The 19,181-nt window shown below is 35.0% G+C and overlaps 1 protein-coding gene across 8 annotated transcripts in view; it reads right to left on the reverse strand.

The window, feature by feature from the left end:
* The window catches only part of ANKS1B (ankyrin repeat and sterile alpha motif domain containing 1B), a 393,719-nt gene that overhangs the window by 238,923 nt on the left and 135,615 nt on the right, over nt 1–19,181 (reverse strand). For all 8 annotated transcript variants that reach the window (XM_032444024.1, XM_032444026.1, XM_015858789.2 and 5 more), the window contains exon 12: nt 10,966–11,146. In XM_032444024.1, the coding sequence (XP_032299915.1) occupies nt 10,966–11,146 (181 nt within the window). The remainder of the gene's footprint in view (nt 1–10,965; nt 11,147–19,181) is intronic.

A 19,181-nucleotide genomic window follows, 5' to 3' on the forward strand; every position in this document is an offset into this window, starting at 1 on the left:
TCACATAATTAGGCAGACAAAGGCTACTCAAAGTTCTTCTGATTTGCACTAATATCATCAGCTTTTTCTTCTTGTTAGATTTATTAAAGTAAACTTTAAAGTGGAATACACCACTTAGTAAGGAAAAGTATGGAAATGCATAGACTATATAGCTTGTGTAGCTCAAGGGAAATAGTGTATGTTTTTACTATAATTTAAAATACCTATTCATACAGGGAAATACAATCTTCCAAATCCCCCAAAATTGTATCTTTAGCAACACTTTTCTTTTGAAGATTATTATCTGATATCTTTCATTTTCAGAGTTATCTTCTCTCGTCTATGAAGAGGGTGTATGACACCTTTCATAGGAGGATGAAGCAGAGGGTGTAAGTCACAGGTATGAGGTCACCTCATTCTTCAGAGGAATGCAAGTGAGCTAGAAGGTAAGAGGGCTGTTCTAACTGCTTGAGGATACAGCAAGTGATTCAAGTAATTGAATATTTATGTTTTTAGCAATTAGCTTTCTTTGAGTTTATCTCAGGGAGGAAAAGCAAAACAGTAGTCTCACTTTAAAAAACCTGTATTTCATGGTTGGATTTTCTGGTATTTCACACAGAAAAAGGGACAATAGGCACTTGTCCTGTAGATAATCGATTCACAGTCTTTCGTTACTGTTCTCACTCTTCTGATTCTTCCATGGTTAATAAGAGCTGACTTATACTGTCTCTTTATGGGTGCACCTACATTAATGTTAAAATTTGGCTGGGAAATCTGACAGTTTCCATTTATCGTGTTTTGCTTCACATCTTGGAGCAACCTCAGAATATGTGAAATGAATTTCTTTTGGATGGAATTAAATGGAAAGATGGACTCCAATAAAAGTACTGCATCTTTCTTTTTCATTGTAGAAAACTATTTTTTTTTCTTTCACTATTTTTAAGGCACTACTAAATGTTGTAGGATTCTAAGACAATCCTTTAAGATCCAGCAAATAAATGACGAACGGGATTTGTTTGCTGTCCAGCTGATTTTTACTTCTGTCACAGAAGTAATAATATTAAATTGCCTCTTTGTGGCCCGTGGCATATATACATATATATTTTCACAATTTAAACCCATTTATCATTAACAAAAGCATGTCTCAAGTATGTGTATCAGTAATATATATATGTATATGTTTCATATTCCTGATATCATCATACATGAAAAGCTTCTAGTGAAGCACGATATTCAAAGAAAAACTTAAAAAAAAAAGTCAGAATACTGGGTTCTAGGGTACCCAAGTAAGTTGAATTTAAACTGAACTAGCATTATTATAGTGGTGCTAAAATCCTATGCTTAAATGATTTATTTTTAATTGTTGGCTTTTCAAGATAGAAGTTTTGCATGCAAGTTCTCTCTCCACAAATGAAGAACTTGCATGCAATTGTGCAAAGGCATACTTCTCTACATCCTAAAAGCCTGACTGATGCCAGGAGCACAGCTACAAGCCATTCGATGTACTAAAAAAACCACAACCTGCAGCTAGCATTACAATTAATTGACCAACAGAATTGGGAAACAAATGCCTTGACAAGAGTACAGAGGAACCTGTGTTCAATTTTTTGGAGATGTGTCCTTCAACTACTGGATTCCGGGAAGGGAGAACTATAGAGAATCTGGAAACTAAAATAGTTTCATAAGTATCTTCCTAAAAATAAAATCCTTGGGAGATGGACAACATTCTTCTTCGTGATGAGTACAAGATGGGTTTAGGATTGTTTTTTAATAGCATACTTCATCATGACAAATATAAAGAAATAACAGACAAAAATACTTCTACAATGAATGTGTTCAATGCTGTCATTGTAAATTTCCAAGCAGTAAACAACTACTAATGAACTCTACACACATGTGAAACTGTTGAGATTTTTCTGTCAAATGAATTAACAAAGGGTTTTCATTGATACAAGAAAGATGTATTATCTTAAGATCTGTAACTGCAGAGGAGGAGGGAAGGAGGGAAGGTGGGGGAAGCCATGATGCAGAAGAAAATGATTCTATGTTAGTAATTAAGAATTTCAGTTCTATGAATTATGAATCTTAGCTCTAACAGTGCTGCTGACACATGCATTAAACAGCCATCAGCATCACATGGTGTCACAGTCTGCCACGTCCAAGTCACACAAATGAAAGATGTCTGACACCAAGAGTGGACTCAAGCTTCAATTTTCTTTCTTTTGCAATGATTGAAATTAAAACATTCAAATGTTCTTTTAGGAATCAGATGCATATTTAAGTGCAGAAGTCCTTGGAATAGTATCTTGTGGGTGCTTAAATTACACATAGGTTCAACAGAGAATGGAAAAATCCACAGAATATACATCTGCATTTGATACAGAGGAAACATCCACTACTTATGAGGTTCTTGTAATGCAAATAGATGAAGGGACTAACAGTATTCTGTGAAAGTGTCACTACACATTTTTTTTCGCAATTATGAATTTCCCAAGGCATTCATGTTTGTTCATTGTCAAACATGACAAAGAGTAGCCAAAACTTTATTGCTACCCAGGCCAATCTTCCCAAATGTCCTCTTGGATTTACTAGACTTACGAGAATGTATTAACTTCGGTCATACATTTGACAGTTTTCATACACTTTTCAGAACCCAGCTTTGTATCACACCCAAACTTGGCAACTGTCTCCTATCTTATTAACCTGAACAAGTCCAAACTCTTTGCCAACAGTATTATCTGAGTGCTTCTAAGAAGATAATGAGTCTCTCACTGTAACAACTAGAAATAAAACAAATAGTAAAAGAAAAATCACTTTCAATTAATACAATGGCAATTAGAACTACACTGAAACAAGAAATAGCAATTGAACATTCATAAATAGAAATTCTGTTACCAAAGCCATAACTAGATGTAGCATATAGAAGTTTTATGTATTTTCAAGTAAAGTTCATAATATAGTTGGAAGACACTATAAGATTAATTCACAAGTGTTGACCTCTCAGATTTTCCTCTGAAAAACTGCTTTCAAGGCCACAATTTCTACACAAGTATGGAAATTTATGCTTCTCCCGAGAGCAAGGCATGTTTCTAAAAATTTTCCAATCTGTCAAGAAACAAACAAACACACAACACACCAAAAACAGCCCACCAACCCAGATGTAAATATTTCACCCAGGTTAATAGGAAGACCTGTCATTCTGAAATCAGTTACAAGTGACTCAGATTTATCCACTAGATCCTGGTGGAAAACAATTTTAAGGCTTCATTCAAAATTTTGGAACACCTGACGTCATCTTCAATTTGGACCGAAGCATAGTGAATATTCAAGAATGAGGGAGATCTAGATTCATTTTTCTCCTTTCACTAATAGCACCAAACTTCCATTTTCTGTAACAATAACATCAAGTTTGATATATTCTCATATTTGTTTCTTTTACATGTTCGGCTACAGCTGGTTATATAGCTGGTGAGCAGAAATGTTTTTAACAGACAAAAACATTCTGGAAGGGCGAGTAAGAAGTAGCACCAAAGAAGCTCTTTAAAATTTTTCTGTAGTTGTACTGTTGTATTCAACATGTCTTCAGGAAAACATAACCACTGTAATGTCTGTTCAGTCATCTCACTAAGAAAACACTATGTACACAATTAAATGATATGTAATAGATCTTTTTAACAGAACCAACAGACATATTCAAGCATGCATACATTACTTTATGTTTTTACTTTAGGGGGAAAATAGAGTCAAGGATATGGCTAATACCAGAAGCTGGCTTCAATGCCATGCATAGTATTCTAAGTATACCTTTTTTCTATTTCTCTGCTTGCCAGATTGAGGTCTATTAGTTTTCCAAAATTATTAAATGTATTTCACATGTTATATGGGATCTGTTCTCCTTACTGGCGATATTTAATTGCTAATTGGCTTGATCCAGTATATTGAATAATATGGGGGGAAAGGAATAAATCCTCAGAAGGACAGACAAATTAATAAAAGACAGGTACACATTGCTCCACACATGCCTATCCACGTGTGGTCAGATGGTTCAGAATTTCAGTTGAAAAGAGATAAGCTGTTCATGTCACTTCTTATTTTATTAACATATCCAATGCTATTTCTGACAATGGGGCTTAGAGGCCCCATCTGCAGTTTTATTCCTTCAAGTTGTTACTATAATATTTTCCTACTGATATCTACATGGTGACATAGGAGAGAATACGTTTGGAGAAAGTGTTCAGCCCAACAAGGGATAAGGGGATTTAGTCCAGAGAAATCATTTTAGAGAGAAAAGACTAATGCTGTACAGGTATTACTGAAGCGCTAGGTAATACTGTCATTGGAAAAATGACTTCTTATCCAGCAAAAGTATTTTTGAAGTTCAAGAGGCATGGAATTCAGGTTCTTGCTGTATCTAAATTTTCATGCAATTACTAGTACAAAAATTTAATTAGTTCCAAACAGAAATAGTGTTTTTTGGTGGAACTACAGGAGCCAGATTCATCTCCAGTTTCGCAAGCACCACCTGACGATATTTCTGCTCTCAGTTTTATGGTCATTGGATGTAGGTCACTCTGAAGGTAATGCCTCCAATTTATGTAGCAAACACAATAGGTACAAGGAGCACTATTTACTAGACACTGTTTTTCAACATAATCACTACCATTAGCTGTGCATTTTCACCAGTGATGAACAAAAGCCTGCGTGTTGCACTCATTAAAATCTGCTCCAGCAGAGCTGATCTACTGTCACGGTGACAGACACTGAAATGCATCACCCACTGCCTCACTTTGCTCACAATGACTGTTTGGTCACCGTCAATGTTCAGCAAGTGTCAGTGTATGCCAACGGGTGCAATTTTTCCCATACAAAACAATTCCAATGACACACCTTTGTTCTACATGCACTTCCATGTCAGATGCCATTTTATCGTACTGCCCCTCTGCCTTCTGTTGCACAGCAACAAAATGCAATGTAAGACTGGTGGGACGGTTCAATCTCAACTATCACTGCACCAAGATCTACCTCTGATGTCTTGAACCAAAATAATAAAAGAGAAGGCACTACTTTCAGAGCACATTTACATTGATTGTTGAGCCCATTCTTTGTAACACTGAGATATAATTACAATGAGCTTTGTGATGTTATTTTGAAACTGTCTGACAAAAATAAGTTTATAATATTAATTAACACTACATTTCTCTTGTGTTATGGAACAGACTGTATCTTTGCCTTGGATAACTGTGTAGAGAGGATGAAATTAGAAACAGCAAATAAGAGGGGGAACATAAGGAGACCTTAACGAGCTACATCTGCTGGACAGATTTAAGGGGACATAAAAGAAATTGTTTGAGACAGTACCAGATACAACCCCTAGCAGCTCTACTACTTCTTAATAATTGTATTTTGTTGAACTTGTTTATAAACAGGGAGAGAAGGGATAATCTTCACAGATGAAAAGCTCAAGTTAACCTGGTTTGAAGAATACCTCAGCAGATTTTGGTGTACTGTAAGCAACAATATGGTGAAGAAAATGGAAAAGAAAAAAAAAAGAATTACAAAGAAAACAGGGCTAGATTTTTACTTTCACAGGCATTTTACATGGAAGAGAGTTCTTGTTGAATTATAGCTTAGAACAGGCTGCTAATTATCTTTTTTATTTCATCTTATTTGACTGAGATTTTTTCCTACCTGGAGGTGCCAGAGTCAATTTGCAGAAGAGGGGAACGTTTTATTTACCTGTACTTGTTGACTACACTTATTTCTAAGTTTGCCAATATTTTCCCACTTCTCACTATGTGAGTTTCTGGTTATTAGTAAGGCACCATTAACAGACAAAGACACACAAAATTACCCTCTAGCAATGAAAAATACTTTCAATTTACTTTGTATTCTCCTCACTTTCAGAAATTCCAGAACTATTTATAATTGAAGAAACAATACCTGAAGAGTTTACATAGACATCATAGTTTAATCTTACTAAATTATATTATAATAAATAAGATATCTGAGAAAGAAACCAGCATTGACAAGTACGTGGCCTACTTCACATAGCAGGTTGGATAATATCACATAAGGGAACGTTTCTCCACTAGAATAGATGTTGACTGCACCTAGGAATGCAGTAGTGCCAGGAATTTTGAATCAGACGTCTTAGTCAAATTTCTAACACTTTTATCTTTTTGCAACTCTAAATAACTACAATAATGTGTTGAATATTGTGACTCTCTTGAAAAAGAAAGACAGAGCTACAAGTTTATCTTTAAGTTTAGCACTGCTCTTGTTTCAGAAATATCTGGTCAGCCCTTCCCTCCCCTTACAGATAGAATGTCACACTGAGACAAATTAATGCAATCAGAAATTTATTTTAAAAATAAAAAATAAAATAAAATCTGAAGACATTTTTAAAAGAAACATAAGAGGTGACTGAACTGCTACTTTTGTTCTTGTAGAACAACAGAAAAATGTAGTCCATTTGTCAAAGACATAACTTGACATAACTCCCAAATTGCATACTGGAACATTTGAAGGAGAAACTTTTTAGATGAAAGACATAACCTTAATCCTAGCCAGAAAGCAGGACAAGTAAAAAGAGTAAGTACTACATTAGGGTCCAAAAATGAACACAAAGTTTGTAACTAGGAAATAAACTCAGACTGGACCTTTAGATACCATAGTAAAATGAGAGAAGAACTGTATGCTCTTTAACAGATGAGTAATGTTTGGAATTTAATGAAAATGTAGAGATTTTCATGGAAATTTTCTGTCCATGAAAATACAGATTACAGTGAGATTACCTACAAACAATCGCTTACATTTCTGCTGCATATATGAACTTCACAGACTATTTTCTGATCTCAAACAGAACAAGAATATATGCAGAACTATATGTGCAGAACTATCTTTTCAGTTTCACTACACAATTATAAGTACATGAAGAGGTAGGGAAGCTAATATGGGTTAGAGAATGATCCATTATTCTAACTGATTAAGCAGAAATGAAAAGCAGAGCGTCAATTTCTGCTGCCAAGCTGAAGTTATAAAGATGTCCACAATTTTGCCCTCTTTGATCTTTAAGGCTGAGTTTCAAAAGAGCTTCAGGGATACTCTGATACAAGGCAGAGGAATGAAATTACAGATGCATCTCCCTGAAAGCCCTGACTGCCCTCTTCTGGACTGAATGGTCTTGCACATGTAGTGGCCCATTTATGGTCAAAGTTGCATGAGAACCATCTAAGTAACAAAATGTTCACCTAATTATTAAACTTCTAATCTTTCATGTGTGTTGTCACACAAAATTTTTACTAAATGTTCATATATATTATTATCATCTCACTTTGACAGAAGTACATATGGTAATGACTTTTTGCAATAGAGTGGACTCATTACTTTCTTTTTAGTGGCAATAGCTGATGTCTGGACTTACTGGCCTTCAACTTGAGGTAAAAAGAAATGTTAACAAAATCATGGCCATTCACTCTGAATTCCATAATGTTTCTATGAAGTCAATCTTCTTGCTGCAAATAGAGCTGTAAAAATATTTATATACACCACTACAAAACTGCATTCAAAGTTCACCCTGCATATAGAATTGGAGAATAATAAAATTGCTTGAATTGGGAGGGACCTTAAAGAACATCCAGTACCAACCCCACCATGGACAAGGTTGCCAACCACTGGATCAGGATGCCCAGAGCCCCATCCAGTCTAGCCATGAACACCTCCAGGGATGGGGCATCCACAGCTTCCTTGGGCAAACTGCTCAACTGCCTCACCATCCTCCTAAAATCTAACTTGAAATTCCACTCTTTTGGTTTAAATCTATCCCCCTGACCTATCTTTATTTGCCCATACATAAACTTGCTTTCCCCCCTGTTCATGAGCTCCATTTAAGTACCGGAAGGATGCTCCCCAGAGATCTCCCCAGAGCCTTCTCTTCTCCAGGCTGAACAAGACCAGTTTTCTCAGCCTATTCTCAGCTCTAGTCCTCTGAACATCTTTGTGTCCTCCTCTGGACATTCTCCAACACCTACATGTTATACCTGCGTTGACAGCCCCAGGTTTGTAAGCAGTACTCCAGATGTGGCTAGACTAAAAAATTTATGTCTACTTGTTGCAGGTTATTTCCTCAGTTAAAGAAGTTCAAAGCAAATAACAGAATCCATATCCTCATAATTTAGCAACAAGCAACCTGTTAGTGAGGTATCTTCTGAAACCCATGAAGGCAACAGCAACGGTTTTGTTTACACAGCTGTTAACAAGATCATCTGACCTATGCTAAAGCACACATATATAACACAGTTATATGTGGACTGTTTTCCAGCTAATTAATAAAAAAATACTGCAATACGCAGTTAGTAGGGTAACATAGTGCTGTGGTAGAGCTCAGTGATTTTCTACTTGCAAGAGATATATTATATGAATACCTGGAGTCCTGATTCAAAGCAAAAGGATTTAAAAGAGAATAAGCATAGAAGAATCAGCATAGTGGAGAATTAGCAAACACCAAGTAAAACCACTATCCCCAAATGAAAAATGAAATTTTCTCTAATTCACAAAAATTTACATTCTTCTTCTTTGGTAGCATAAATAGAGGTAATATTATGAACATTTTAGAATTAGGCGGAATCTTTTTCTTCCTGCGCTCATTTTAATGATACCAAATCATTCCAGGTTTCCTGAAGGAAACATTAAGAGCCTTGGAATTGAGTAGTAATTCTCAATGGCTTATTTAGATAGCAGCTGGTAATTCAGAAATCTTGTAACGAGCATTTGATTGTTACAAGGAAGGCAACAGAAAGCTACTTGTTGCACTTACTATGAAAATGGCTTCCTTCAGTATGTTTCTCTTTCTAGTCAACAAGAAGTCCCTTCACCTTAATAAATACAGTGCTTTTTTCCTTCTAAAATATCATGACAGGCACAAACATCTATGTATAAAATGTAAAGAGAAACACTCAACTGCCCAGAAATCTTCCAATGTCTTGAACTAAATCTTGTTTTTCAAAACACAGTTCCTCCATGAATCTGGCAATTCAGAGAATTACAATCAAGAAATTCGAGGAAATGTAATTACCACTGTAGATATGGAAAAGGAACAAGGAACCTTTCACTGAAACAATGGCTACTTAAAAAACGCAGTAGCAAAGCACTGCATCTGCCACTACTTGCTGAGCATTGTTACTCAAAGTTCAGCCTTTATCAGCCCAGGTGAGAGTAACACCTCAGCAACTTTTCCAGGAGAGACAATATTGATCTGCTCTTTCTGGATTGTGCTATTCTCTTTACACGTTCACATCCAGCATTATTTATCACTTAAGGAGTCAAAAGGACCTTAATGATCAGCAAAATGAAACTTTAGTCTGTTCATTCAGACTGAGATTGCATCAGATCTGTGATACTATATATTAAATAATTCCAGGCTATAAACAGTCTGTGGATGGAGAACTGGGGTGTAAACTTTGACTATAATTATTTCATATACTTATGGTAAATTATATTATTTACTTATGGTAAATTGTATTCAGGAAAATCTAATAAAAGATACCAAGAATTTCAGAACCAGTCATATTCCTTTTGTGTTTTTTGTTTTTGTTTTTGTTTTTGTTTTCCTTAACATTCTAGAGAGACACACAAGAGAAAATCAGCTTCCACTTGTGCCATAAATCAAATCATCCACAAATTAGAAACTTACAATTCTAATAAGCATGAGATAATTCCAATATCCGACCAAATGAAACAGTGATTAGAAGTTACTAAGTGTGATCCATTGTAAACATAACCAAATGAGACAAAATGAAAACATTTAGGCTTGAAAACTCTTGCTATTGCTATTAAAACAGGCACGTTATTTTACTTTCAAAGATAACGTCTCAACAAGTTTGAGGAAAAAGCTACAAATACTTTCTGACTTTTAACTCTTTCATCATTATCACATATTGGATTTCTCATTCTTAGCTTATTTTAAAATGAACCATTAAAAAATATTCTTTTTCTTTAACTATGAAATTTATTTTTTTATGATCATCTAAAAGCAACACATTTTTCGCCGCTGGAATTTTCAACCCTATCAACAAGAAATGTATAGGATTCACCTCATTTGAAGACCAATTACCAGAAGTCTACTGGTAAGTTCGTACTAAATCTATGCATTTACATTTATTTTTCATTTTAGTGAACTAGTTTTATTCATATCTTAAATACAGTATCTCTTTAAAAGAAATAACTTTATCTGCAGGTCACGTAAACTATCTGTCAAAGACATTTGTTTCAATACACAGGCATTCTCAAGCACTGTAGCTTGCTGCTACAGGTTTAACCTAAATAAAGCAACTTGCATATGCAACTTGAAGTGACAGAAGTAGCTAAGTGAATACTTTATTGCTGCTTGCTCCTGAGGTTTTGTTCTATGGTGAGGAGACTATTTGAAGGCTTTTTAAAATATTTTCATTACATAAATCTCACTACATAGATCAAATTGTCATAGTTCCAATCACATCACTCTATGCACTTCATACTATCAGAGTAAAGATATTTAAGTTCTGCAGTAATTAATCCAATTATTAGTGCAGAAGCAGTGTCGGGCTACTTGGAAATCTTTGTTGTTCTGTCTTAGTCAACGGCTACATCATGATTTCTATTTCATTTTTTCACTTTAAACTCATACGAAGATATGCTGAGCACGCAATGATGAAAGTAGATGTGTACCTGAATCAGTGTATTTTCCAAACAGATACTACCTAAATTCTTTCCAATGCTTTAAGATAAACTTGGGTTTATTCAAAATTCAATGCACAGTAAAAAAAAATATTTTTATATTATCAGTCATGTTTTATGAAACCCCTTTGCTGAGCAACATAAAAACTTAAGGAATAATTGTGTATTTGTAATGAATGTATTTTGCTACTGAAGACAAAGCAAATCCAGCTTAAACCCACAGATCTATCATTTTACAAACCTCTGATGATACACAAAGTAAACTTTCTATACCTGGAAGTTCTTTCTCTTCAGCACTGTCTTCCAGAGATCCAAAGGAATAATTAGCTGGACTAATTGCAGGAGTAGAAATAAAACTTGGAGAAGCAATGGATGAGTTGATTTCAAAATAGTCATGGCTGTGATTTGTTCGGTGATATTCCAGGGAAGATACAATTGACGTACGCTGCTTGGGCTACAAGAAAAAACAGAAGTTTGGAGAAGAAAAATACAGACTTTATGCATTATTTTTATAAATTTAATGTTAATTTAATAAATTTATGTAGGGTTTCTCTCTTTTTACGATTTTTATTTGGCCCAAGGGCTATACTTGTAACAATAAGTTTATATGAAAGGATGTGCTGATTTAGAGATAATTACTTTCCAAAATTTGGATTAATCTTTTATAGTATATTTTAATTCTAATCATTTAAACTCATAATAAAATAAGGTTTTACAGCCTTGCATGCAATAACTGCAATCACCATTTGCTAAGAAAGGGAGCTCTTCACCAGCTGCATTACTGGATATATCTTGCAAAACAATTAGTCTACTTACAATTGTATAAAGACATTTCCAAAATAATACCTGGCACTCATCACTCAAAAGCAACCCTTTACTATTTATTCACTTTATGAAGGGTTGCCTGTCATATTCAAAGACTGAAACATCTGAAAGATTAGCAGAAAAATACTAGCTTAAAGAAACATAAAGGGGAATCAATCTCTCTTAATGAAATTTCATGAAATATATCTTTACTAGTTCATATCAAGCATATACTTTTAAAGCAAACCTCTGAACTGGTTTTACTTCATGTTTCTGAACAGTTTCTGAGCACAAAAAACTCAGGCTGAAACTATGCCATAAGGTACACCCAAGAATTTAGGAAAAGGTGCTCCCTTTTCCTATGGCCCTTTGGCAAAAAGACCATGCTAAAGCTAGTCCAAAATAAAACCCATGAAATATATTCAGTTGGAACATCAGGTCAGCAATAAATTATTCACTCCACAGATCTGCTCTCATTGCACTGCACTACTTATTAATATAGATATAACCTTAGTGCTCTAAGTTACAGACTATAAGCCACAGACCACTGATGATTTGCTAAATAGTCTGTTGCTAATATGCAGCACTGTTCTGGCTTCACATACAAACTCTTGTAACCGCATGATGCTCCCTCCTGTTTTAGGTTCAATGACCTGAACCATTAACTGCCTTCTCCAAAGTAGTCCTGCATGCCAAGCTATAGTTGTCTATATATATTTTACCCAGCACAATACTGAAAAATTACTTAGGAATTACTGCCCAAGATAGCTAAAACTGGAAAAAAATTAATAGAGAAAAAGAGTAAAGGGAGCTTTAAGTCTTCTAGTTTTAACATGCTAGGTTTAATAGGTCAGAATATTTGCAAAGGTCAAGAATTTGCTACTTATTAATGCCAAGACTATATTACTGTCCTGGGAGCACTCTTCCTCAGATCATGAAGCTGATCACCATTCCTCACTTAGAACTACCTATTAAAATATTGTCTATTACAGTGGAGCAATTTTCAGTTTTGTCTGTGGTCCACTTCATTTTTAGGTTTTGAGACCTGGAATGCTTACATTACAAATACAAAACTAGACTATTTTCACTAAAAATTTATACTTCCTATCAGAATATCAGATATGAAAAAAACAGAGTTGTATAATATTGTTTCCTAAAGGTGTGCTGGGCACCAAGTAAATCAACTATGTCCTTTCAAATGTTATAAAAAAAAATTGCAAAGGGTTAATTTGGGCATTCATCTGGAACTCATCTATTGTCTGTTGAAGGGATTTACCTTCTTTCATAATTAAAAATAGCTTTTTCTTCAAAAAATTGACTCCAAGGGCTAGTAATTTCATGAGAGAGTTCAGTGGACAGGGATAGATGCAAATAACAAATTGGTATTTTGGCATTAGTTAATACCAATGGTTAAAAGTCTGGTTAAAAGACATTGTTTGGGACCTATGACGAAATAACTCTCAGATCTGTCCAAAAACATTCATATGTATTAATTAAACCCTAATCACACACTTGCTTGACAACAAATAATACATCAGCGACCTAATCAATTCTAAAAGCTAAAAAGATCTATGATCATTTAGAAAATTTTTGCTTGCCCTTTCCTGAGCAATGGCATTTTGTAGGAATTCAGTTTCTGATTTGAAAAGGTTTCACCTCCATTAAAATGATGTGAAAGAACCTGGTTATTCTTTAACGAAGACAGTTGCTATACAGAGTGGTGGTCTAGCTCAGTTTCCCCAAGCAGCTGCACAAACAACTGCTCAGGTCTAGTCAGGTTTCCAAGCACTGTCTTTTTCTCAGAACTGAAATGACAGCATCTGATACATTCTATAGCCTTTCACTAACTTATGGCTGATTTGGTGTTTCACTGCACTTTATCACAATATTACATGATATTATAACATCTTTAAAATCTCTGACAAGAACACCTGTATAAGTCTCTGGGGAAAAAGAACTGTTTAACAGCTCAGTGTAGTATGCAAATGCTCATAACTTCTAAACAATATATCTATCCATCAATAAATAGCCACGATTTTCTCTGGAGACATGGGCTAGTGATATAAAAGCCTACAGGAATTTTCAAAGATAATCAGTGAAACTAGGAATATGTTTTCTGTTTCTTTAAGTTAACATGCAACCATCTGCTGACCTGGGTGATAAAAAATACTTCCTATATTATTTTGGGCTGCACTGTCCGTATTTTTGTCAGCACTGTTCTAATACAGACACAGAAACCACTGGATAAGTCTAAAAAGCATATCAAGTCACCCTGAAAAAAAACACTGTCAATACAAAAGCAAAAATATATCAATAAAAATACTGGAAGACACTGTGACAAAGTAATTTAACTTTGAAATCAGGTCCAATAAGAATATTTTCACATAAGGTCAGAAGTGAACATAATAAACAGGAGATACCACTTTGAACACTGTAAAACACAAAAGGCATCAAAATATACATACTGATTTACCTTTCTACTAAATGCACAAGTAGGAAGCTACGTGCAAATTCTGCGGTTACCATGACTTGCAAGAAACACTGTGAAGATGCAAAGGAACACTAAAATATTTCTCAAAACATTTAGGAAAAATGTATTTTGCAAACTTTGAAGTATTCTGCAAAACAAGGTCGCGACTCCACTTTCTCTTATCATGAATTTGCACACAGAGCTCCATCACAGTCCTCACAGAATTATTTCTCATAATACTCCTCTGCACTATGGTAGAATTAGTAAACCCATTTTACAGATGCTGAAACAGGGAACAGAACTCTCCCAAATGACAGATGTGTGACTCATTAAATCACTGTGAACCAAAAAGCTTGAGGAAATTCTGCACTGTTCCTGCTAAATTTCATCTGCCCTACATAATATAAAAATTGGTTTCAATTGGTTTATACCAGAAAGAGAATGTATGATAGAGAACTGAATCCACATTCTCAAATTTTAGCTAGCATGGAAAATACAGACTTATCAAATAAAGTAAGAGGCTATAGCCCATTCCACTAGGCACATCTCATAGCACTATGTTAATATGGCCATGTAGCCACATCAGTCTCTAACTTTGATACCTGCCCAGGTGTCCATTCATCACATTCTTTGATCAACTCAGTACCACCTCAGAAATCTTCCTTTCTTCACCTTCCTTCTTTAATTCAGATACTATTCTCTTTCCACACATTCATTTAGTCCTTATATCTAATCTCCTCTGTTTTATTTTAAAACTATCCCCTTTTGTCCTGTCACTACTGGGCTGTGTAAAAAGTCAGTCTCCCCCTCATTATAAGCTCCTTTCAAGTACTGCCAATCTTTTCATCCACCAGAAGTCCTTTTCCACAGAGCTGTTCTCAATGACTTTTTCTCTCAGCCTGTGCACGTATTTGGGATTGCTCTGACCAAAGGGCAACAGCTTGCAGTTGGCCTTCCTGAATCCTCTAAGGATCACATGGTCCCATTTTTCAAGCTTGTCCAGGCCCTCTTGGATGACATCCCCTCTTTATATTGTATCAACTGCACCATTTATCTTGGTGTCATCAGTAAACTAGCTGAGAGTGCACTCAATCCCACAGTCCAGGTGTCTGATAGAGACGTTCAGCACCAGTCCCAAGATGGACTTCTGTGGGTAACCACTTGTTATGTGCATTCACCTGGACATACAGCCATTGACCACAACCCTCTGGCCATGAACATCCAAACAGTTCTTCGTCTATCAAACAGTCCATGCTTCAAACCCATATCTTTCCAATCTCTGCTTCTATGTCTGTAAAAGTTTCACATATACTTCATTAAATCTTATAATGTTAGTAATTTTCTTGTTAAAAGCCTGTGAAAAGATTGGCTTCTTCACTTTTTTCTGCCTCTAATACTTCCATTCTGATCTGCAGAAATCAGCAGGCCTGATTCATTCACTGATGCTGCCGAAAGTTACTTTGGCTTATAGGATCTGAAATAAGATGATGAAGTACTTTGAAAATGTAAAATCTGGAAATTACAATGGATCTGGATTTGATGCATTTATGTAACCTGTATGTGAAAGACTGCACTGACCTAGACTCCAGAATAAATTATTCTGTCAAGCCTCAAAGTACCATGTTAAGTAATTTGGAGATGCACTGCCTTTTAAATGAGGTAATTTAGTCTTCTATTACTTAATTTCATAAAATTTCATCTTAAATTCCAACTACAATTAAAATAAGATATTGGCAGTTTCAACACTCATCTTGACATTCTTGCTTTTATTTCTCAAAATCTTAATTTAGCCTAACAGCAGAATGCAGAAATTACAATGACTGGCAACAAATACATCCCAATCATCCACAACAGAGAGCTTATAAAAACAGTAAAATTTAAAAGAAACAAACAAACAAACAAGTGGTTTCACTGCTGTTGTTGTGGTTTTTTTTAATTCTTATTATAAATTCTCCAACAATAGCAGAAGGCAGTTTGAAACTAAGTTAATTTTTAATGGCATTATGAAAGTGTTAGAATAATACCTCTTCCATCCAGCATGAACAGTAAGTTCATACTGCACAATGACCTCGTGGTCAGCATACCATTGTCAGCGACACGCTCTAGGATGGCATGAGCATGCAGCTCTTTTCTCTAGCCCATGGTTAGAAAATCATTTGATACAACTTGATAACGTGTAAGCACAGTGCTTTCTATTCCTCTGTTTCTGATCTCCCCTGGGCATGCTACACTAGCTACTCCTTTAGACATCTTCCACTGGAGTATGTTAGTGAAGGCAGGGAGTTGCTGTCCCCTTCCACCTTCCACCTTTGATCTTATCTCAGATGACAAATGAGACTAGGAATAAATAAGGGGAAGAATGGTTCTCTTCCCAGTTCTCATTTACCTTGGTTTCTACATTCAATTTAATTGCAAACACATTGCAGCCATGCATTGTGAGATGCATGAGTTCCAACAATAAAAACCACAACACCTTTGCAGTGGTTTCCTTTTTTGACAGATGTGACAAAACTTTGAAAATACGCCATTATTCCTATCCTGGGAGAACATTTCTTGAAATAAGCTCCAAACTGTGAAAAATAAATATGATAAATAACAGGAATGTCTTTTTCCTCAGCTATAAAAACTTTCTAGCTTTCAAAGATAAGAAAATATGTTATTTTCACTTAAGCAGCTGGAAAATGGATGCTGTATTCTTTAAAAAAAAACAACAACAACTTAGTTTTCAGCTGTTAGCAACATCCCATTTTGACCAACAGGCTATGAAAATTGCTTATGTTACTACATTTGCATTTTACAGATTTCAAAGGGTCAAGGTGATGGCTGCTTTTTAGGTTGCATGGTACAGAAAGCATGCATGTGTGAAAATGCCATCTATTTTCTGACAATGATAGAAGATTATTCAGTAACTAAGGTGCACAAAACTACCCAGTACTATACTGAAACAAAGGAAAATGCTATGAATCTGGTTGGTACCTATCGCAGAACTATGAATAAGGCTTTGAGGTTTTGAATGCGTCACCTTCTCTAAACATTATATTTACTAGAGGAGGGTAATTGGTAGAGATTAGTTCACACCCAACTATGAAAAGTAACTTTCAGAGCAGGGTCTTCAAAGAAAAACTGCCTATTGGGAGTGGACCTTCACCCACCAAAATTTCAAACACAGCCCAAGAGAGAGAATTATACATGATCATAGCTGTACAAAGACTGTTTAGAATTTAACAGTATAGATTACTTGCTTTCAAGAGTTCAGAGACCTTCTCTGACACTACTTAATTCAACAGCATCAACGTACATATCCACCATTCAGTACTTAAAAGATCTTTATACTCAGTATTTCACCAGCTGGGAACAATACAAATTAAGATATGAAAAATATCCAGTTATACTGTATCTTTTCTATATACACTGAATCAGGAAACTGAACCAAGAGAATTCTTCCAGGCCAGCTTCAGCCAGCTTCAGCCAAGATAATGGATGCATGTTGAAGTGATATTTTAAAAGAATAATATTCCCTACAGTAAAGAGCATTCTTGTGCCTTAATTTAGTCTTGTGCTTCAGTATGTTGTTGAACAGTGATTTAATGTACTCACATACACTGCTTGCTATTTTCATCAGTACTCTGTATTGGGTAGTTATGTTTATGTTTTCATATTAGCTCAGCTCTAATTAAAATAATCTAAATAGAATTGTGTTTTATAGTCACAAGTCAAAGGAGGTATTTTGCAATGCATCCCTTTAATAACATTTTGGTTAAAGTTGTTACTAAGTAGTCACAAATTACCATTATGCTCTAAGGAAATTTTTTAAAAATATCCTCTTATGGTGCTATACATCTTCTACCCACTAATTCTACAGTAAAATAGAAAAAAAGGAAATGTCATCCTGTGAGGTAATTCCAACCACACACACAAATATATATCTATATATATATATTAACTTGGTACTCAGTATCATGAGATAAAATAATTTCATCATGTCTGTCCTATCCTCAGTCATGAATACTTGAATTACTAACCACATCTTAATGGCACTGAGAGTATATCCCTTCCTTCTTTGTTTTCTTTTAGCTTTCAAGATGACTTAGGCACATTATTTATCTGTTTTTCTTTGTTCACTCATTTCAACACCATTAGAATGAGAAGATATCAAATTGCTTGCAGTAGGTTTGCACAGATATTTCAAAGGTCTATAAACAAAAGTAAAAAGAGAGCATTTTTAAAGTTATCTATATATCTAGAATTAACCGTATTGACTGATCTCAACTACCTTAAAGCACTTTCAGACCTAATGGATCTACACAGACTTGAAAACTCTACATAATGAAGGAAAAAAATCCAGACCTGCAACCTATGGACCATGGAATACATTCTGATTTTAGTAGGGTTGGGAATACTCAGTACTTTCCAAAAACATTCTGAATTTCATGATACCATGTACACAGGATTGGTTTTAGTTTGGAGGTATGGAGTTACGTATATAGTACATCAAACCATCAGAAAAAAAAAAGAAGAAAAAAAGAAAAGAATTTACATCAATCACTGCAGATCATAGCAAGAATGGGATGATGAAATTATTTGCTCTTTTGTCTTTCCACCAGAAAACCTCTTTACATTTCTGAAACAACACCCTCAGGAAGTTTGCTCATTCATATACAATGGGGAAACTAGTAATTTACAGCAGATAAAATCCAGGTACATAAATTCTGTACAGTCCACATTTAGACATAAAAAGCTGTACATACAGATAGTCATTTGAAGAATACCTTAAAAATTCAGAAGTATATGCAGGTGCTGAATCAAATTTAAAAAATGAAGAACTTAAAAGGTGAGAAGTTAGAATTAAGTTTTATGACCAGTGGCAGCTGACTCAGAGACGAGCAGAACTGGCAAAACAGACTCTTAGGAGACCCATTACATTAACCTTCAGAGAGCCTTCCATTTAAAAGAATGCAAAAGGCATGGAAGAAGGGAATGAAATAAACTAGCTGAATTAACTTCGGTTTGCAAACATCACATTGCAAATATCCACCACTTTTGTCTATGTTCTTGGGCTGATTTATTTGGGGATGAGATTAGGCAAACTGAAGAAAAAAAAAAAAAAAAAAAAGAAAAAAGAAGAAAGAAAAGAAGAGGTAGAACACTCAAAACACTGAAGAAATGACCAGAAAACAAACAGAGAAAGATGAAACATATTGGAATTTGAACACTG

The sequence above is a fragment of the Coturnix japonica genome, chromosome 1, assembly GCF_001577835.2.
Source record: "Coturnix japonica isolate 7356 chromosome 1, Coturnix japonica 2.1, whole genome shotgun sequence".
NCBI classification, from domain to species: Eukaryota; Metazoa; Chordata; class Aves; order Galliformes; family Phasianidae; genus Coturnix; species Coturnix japonica.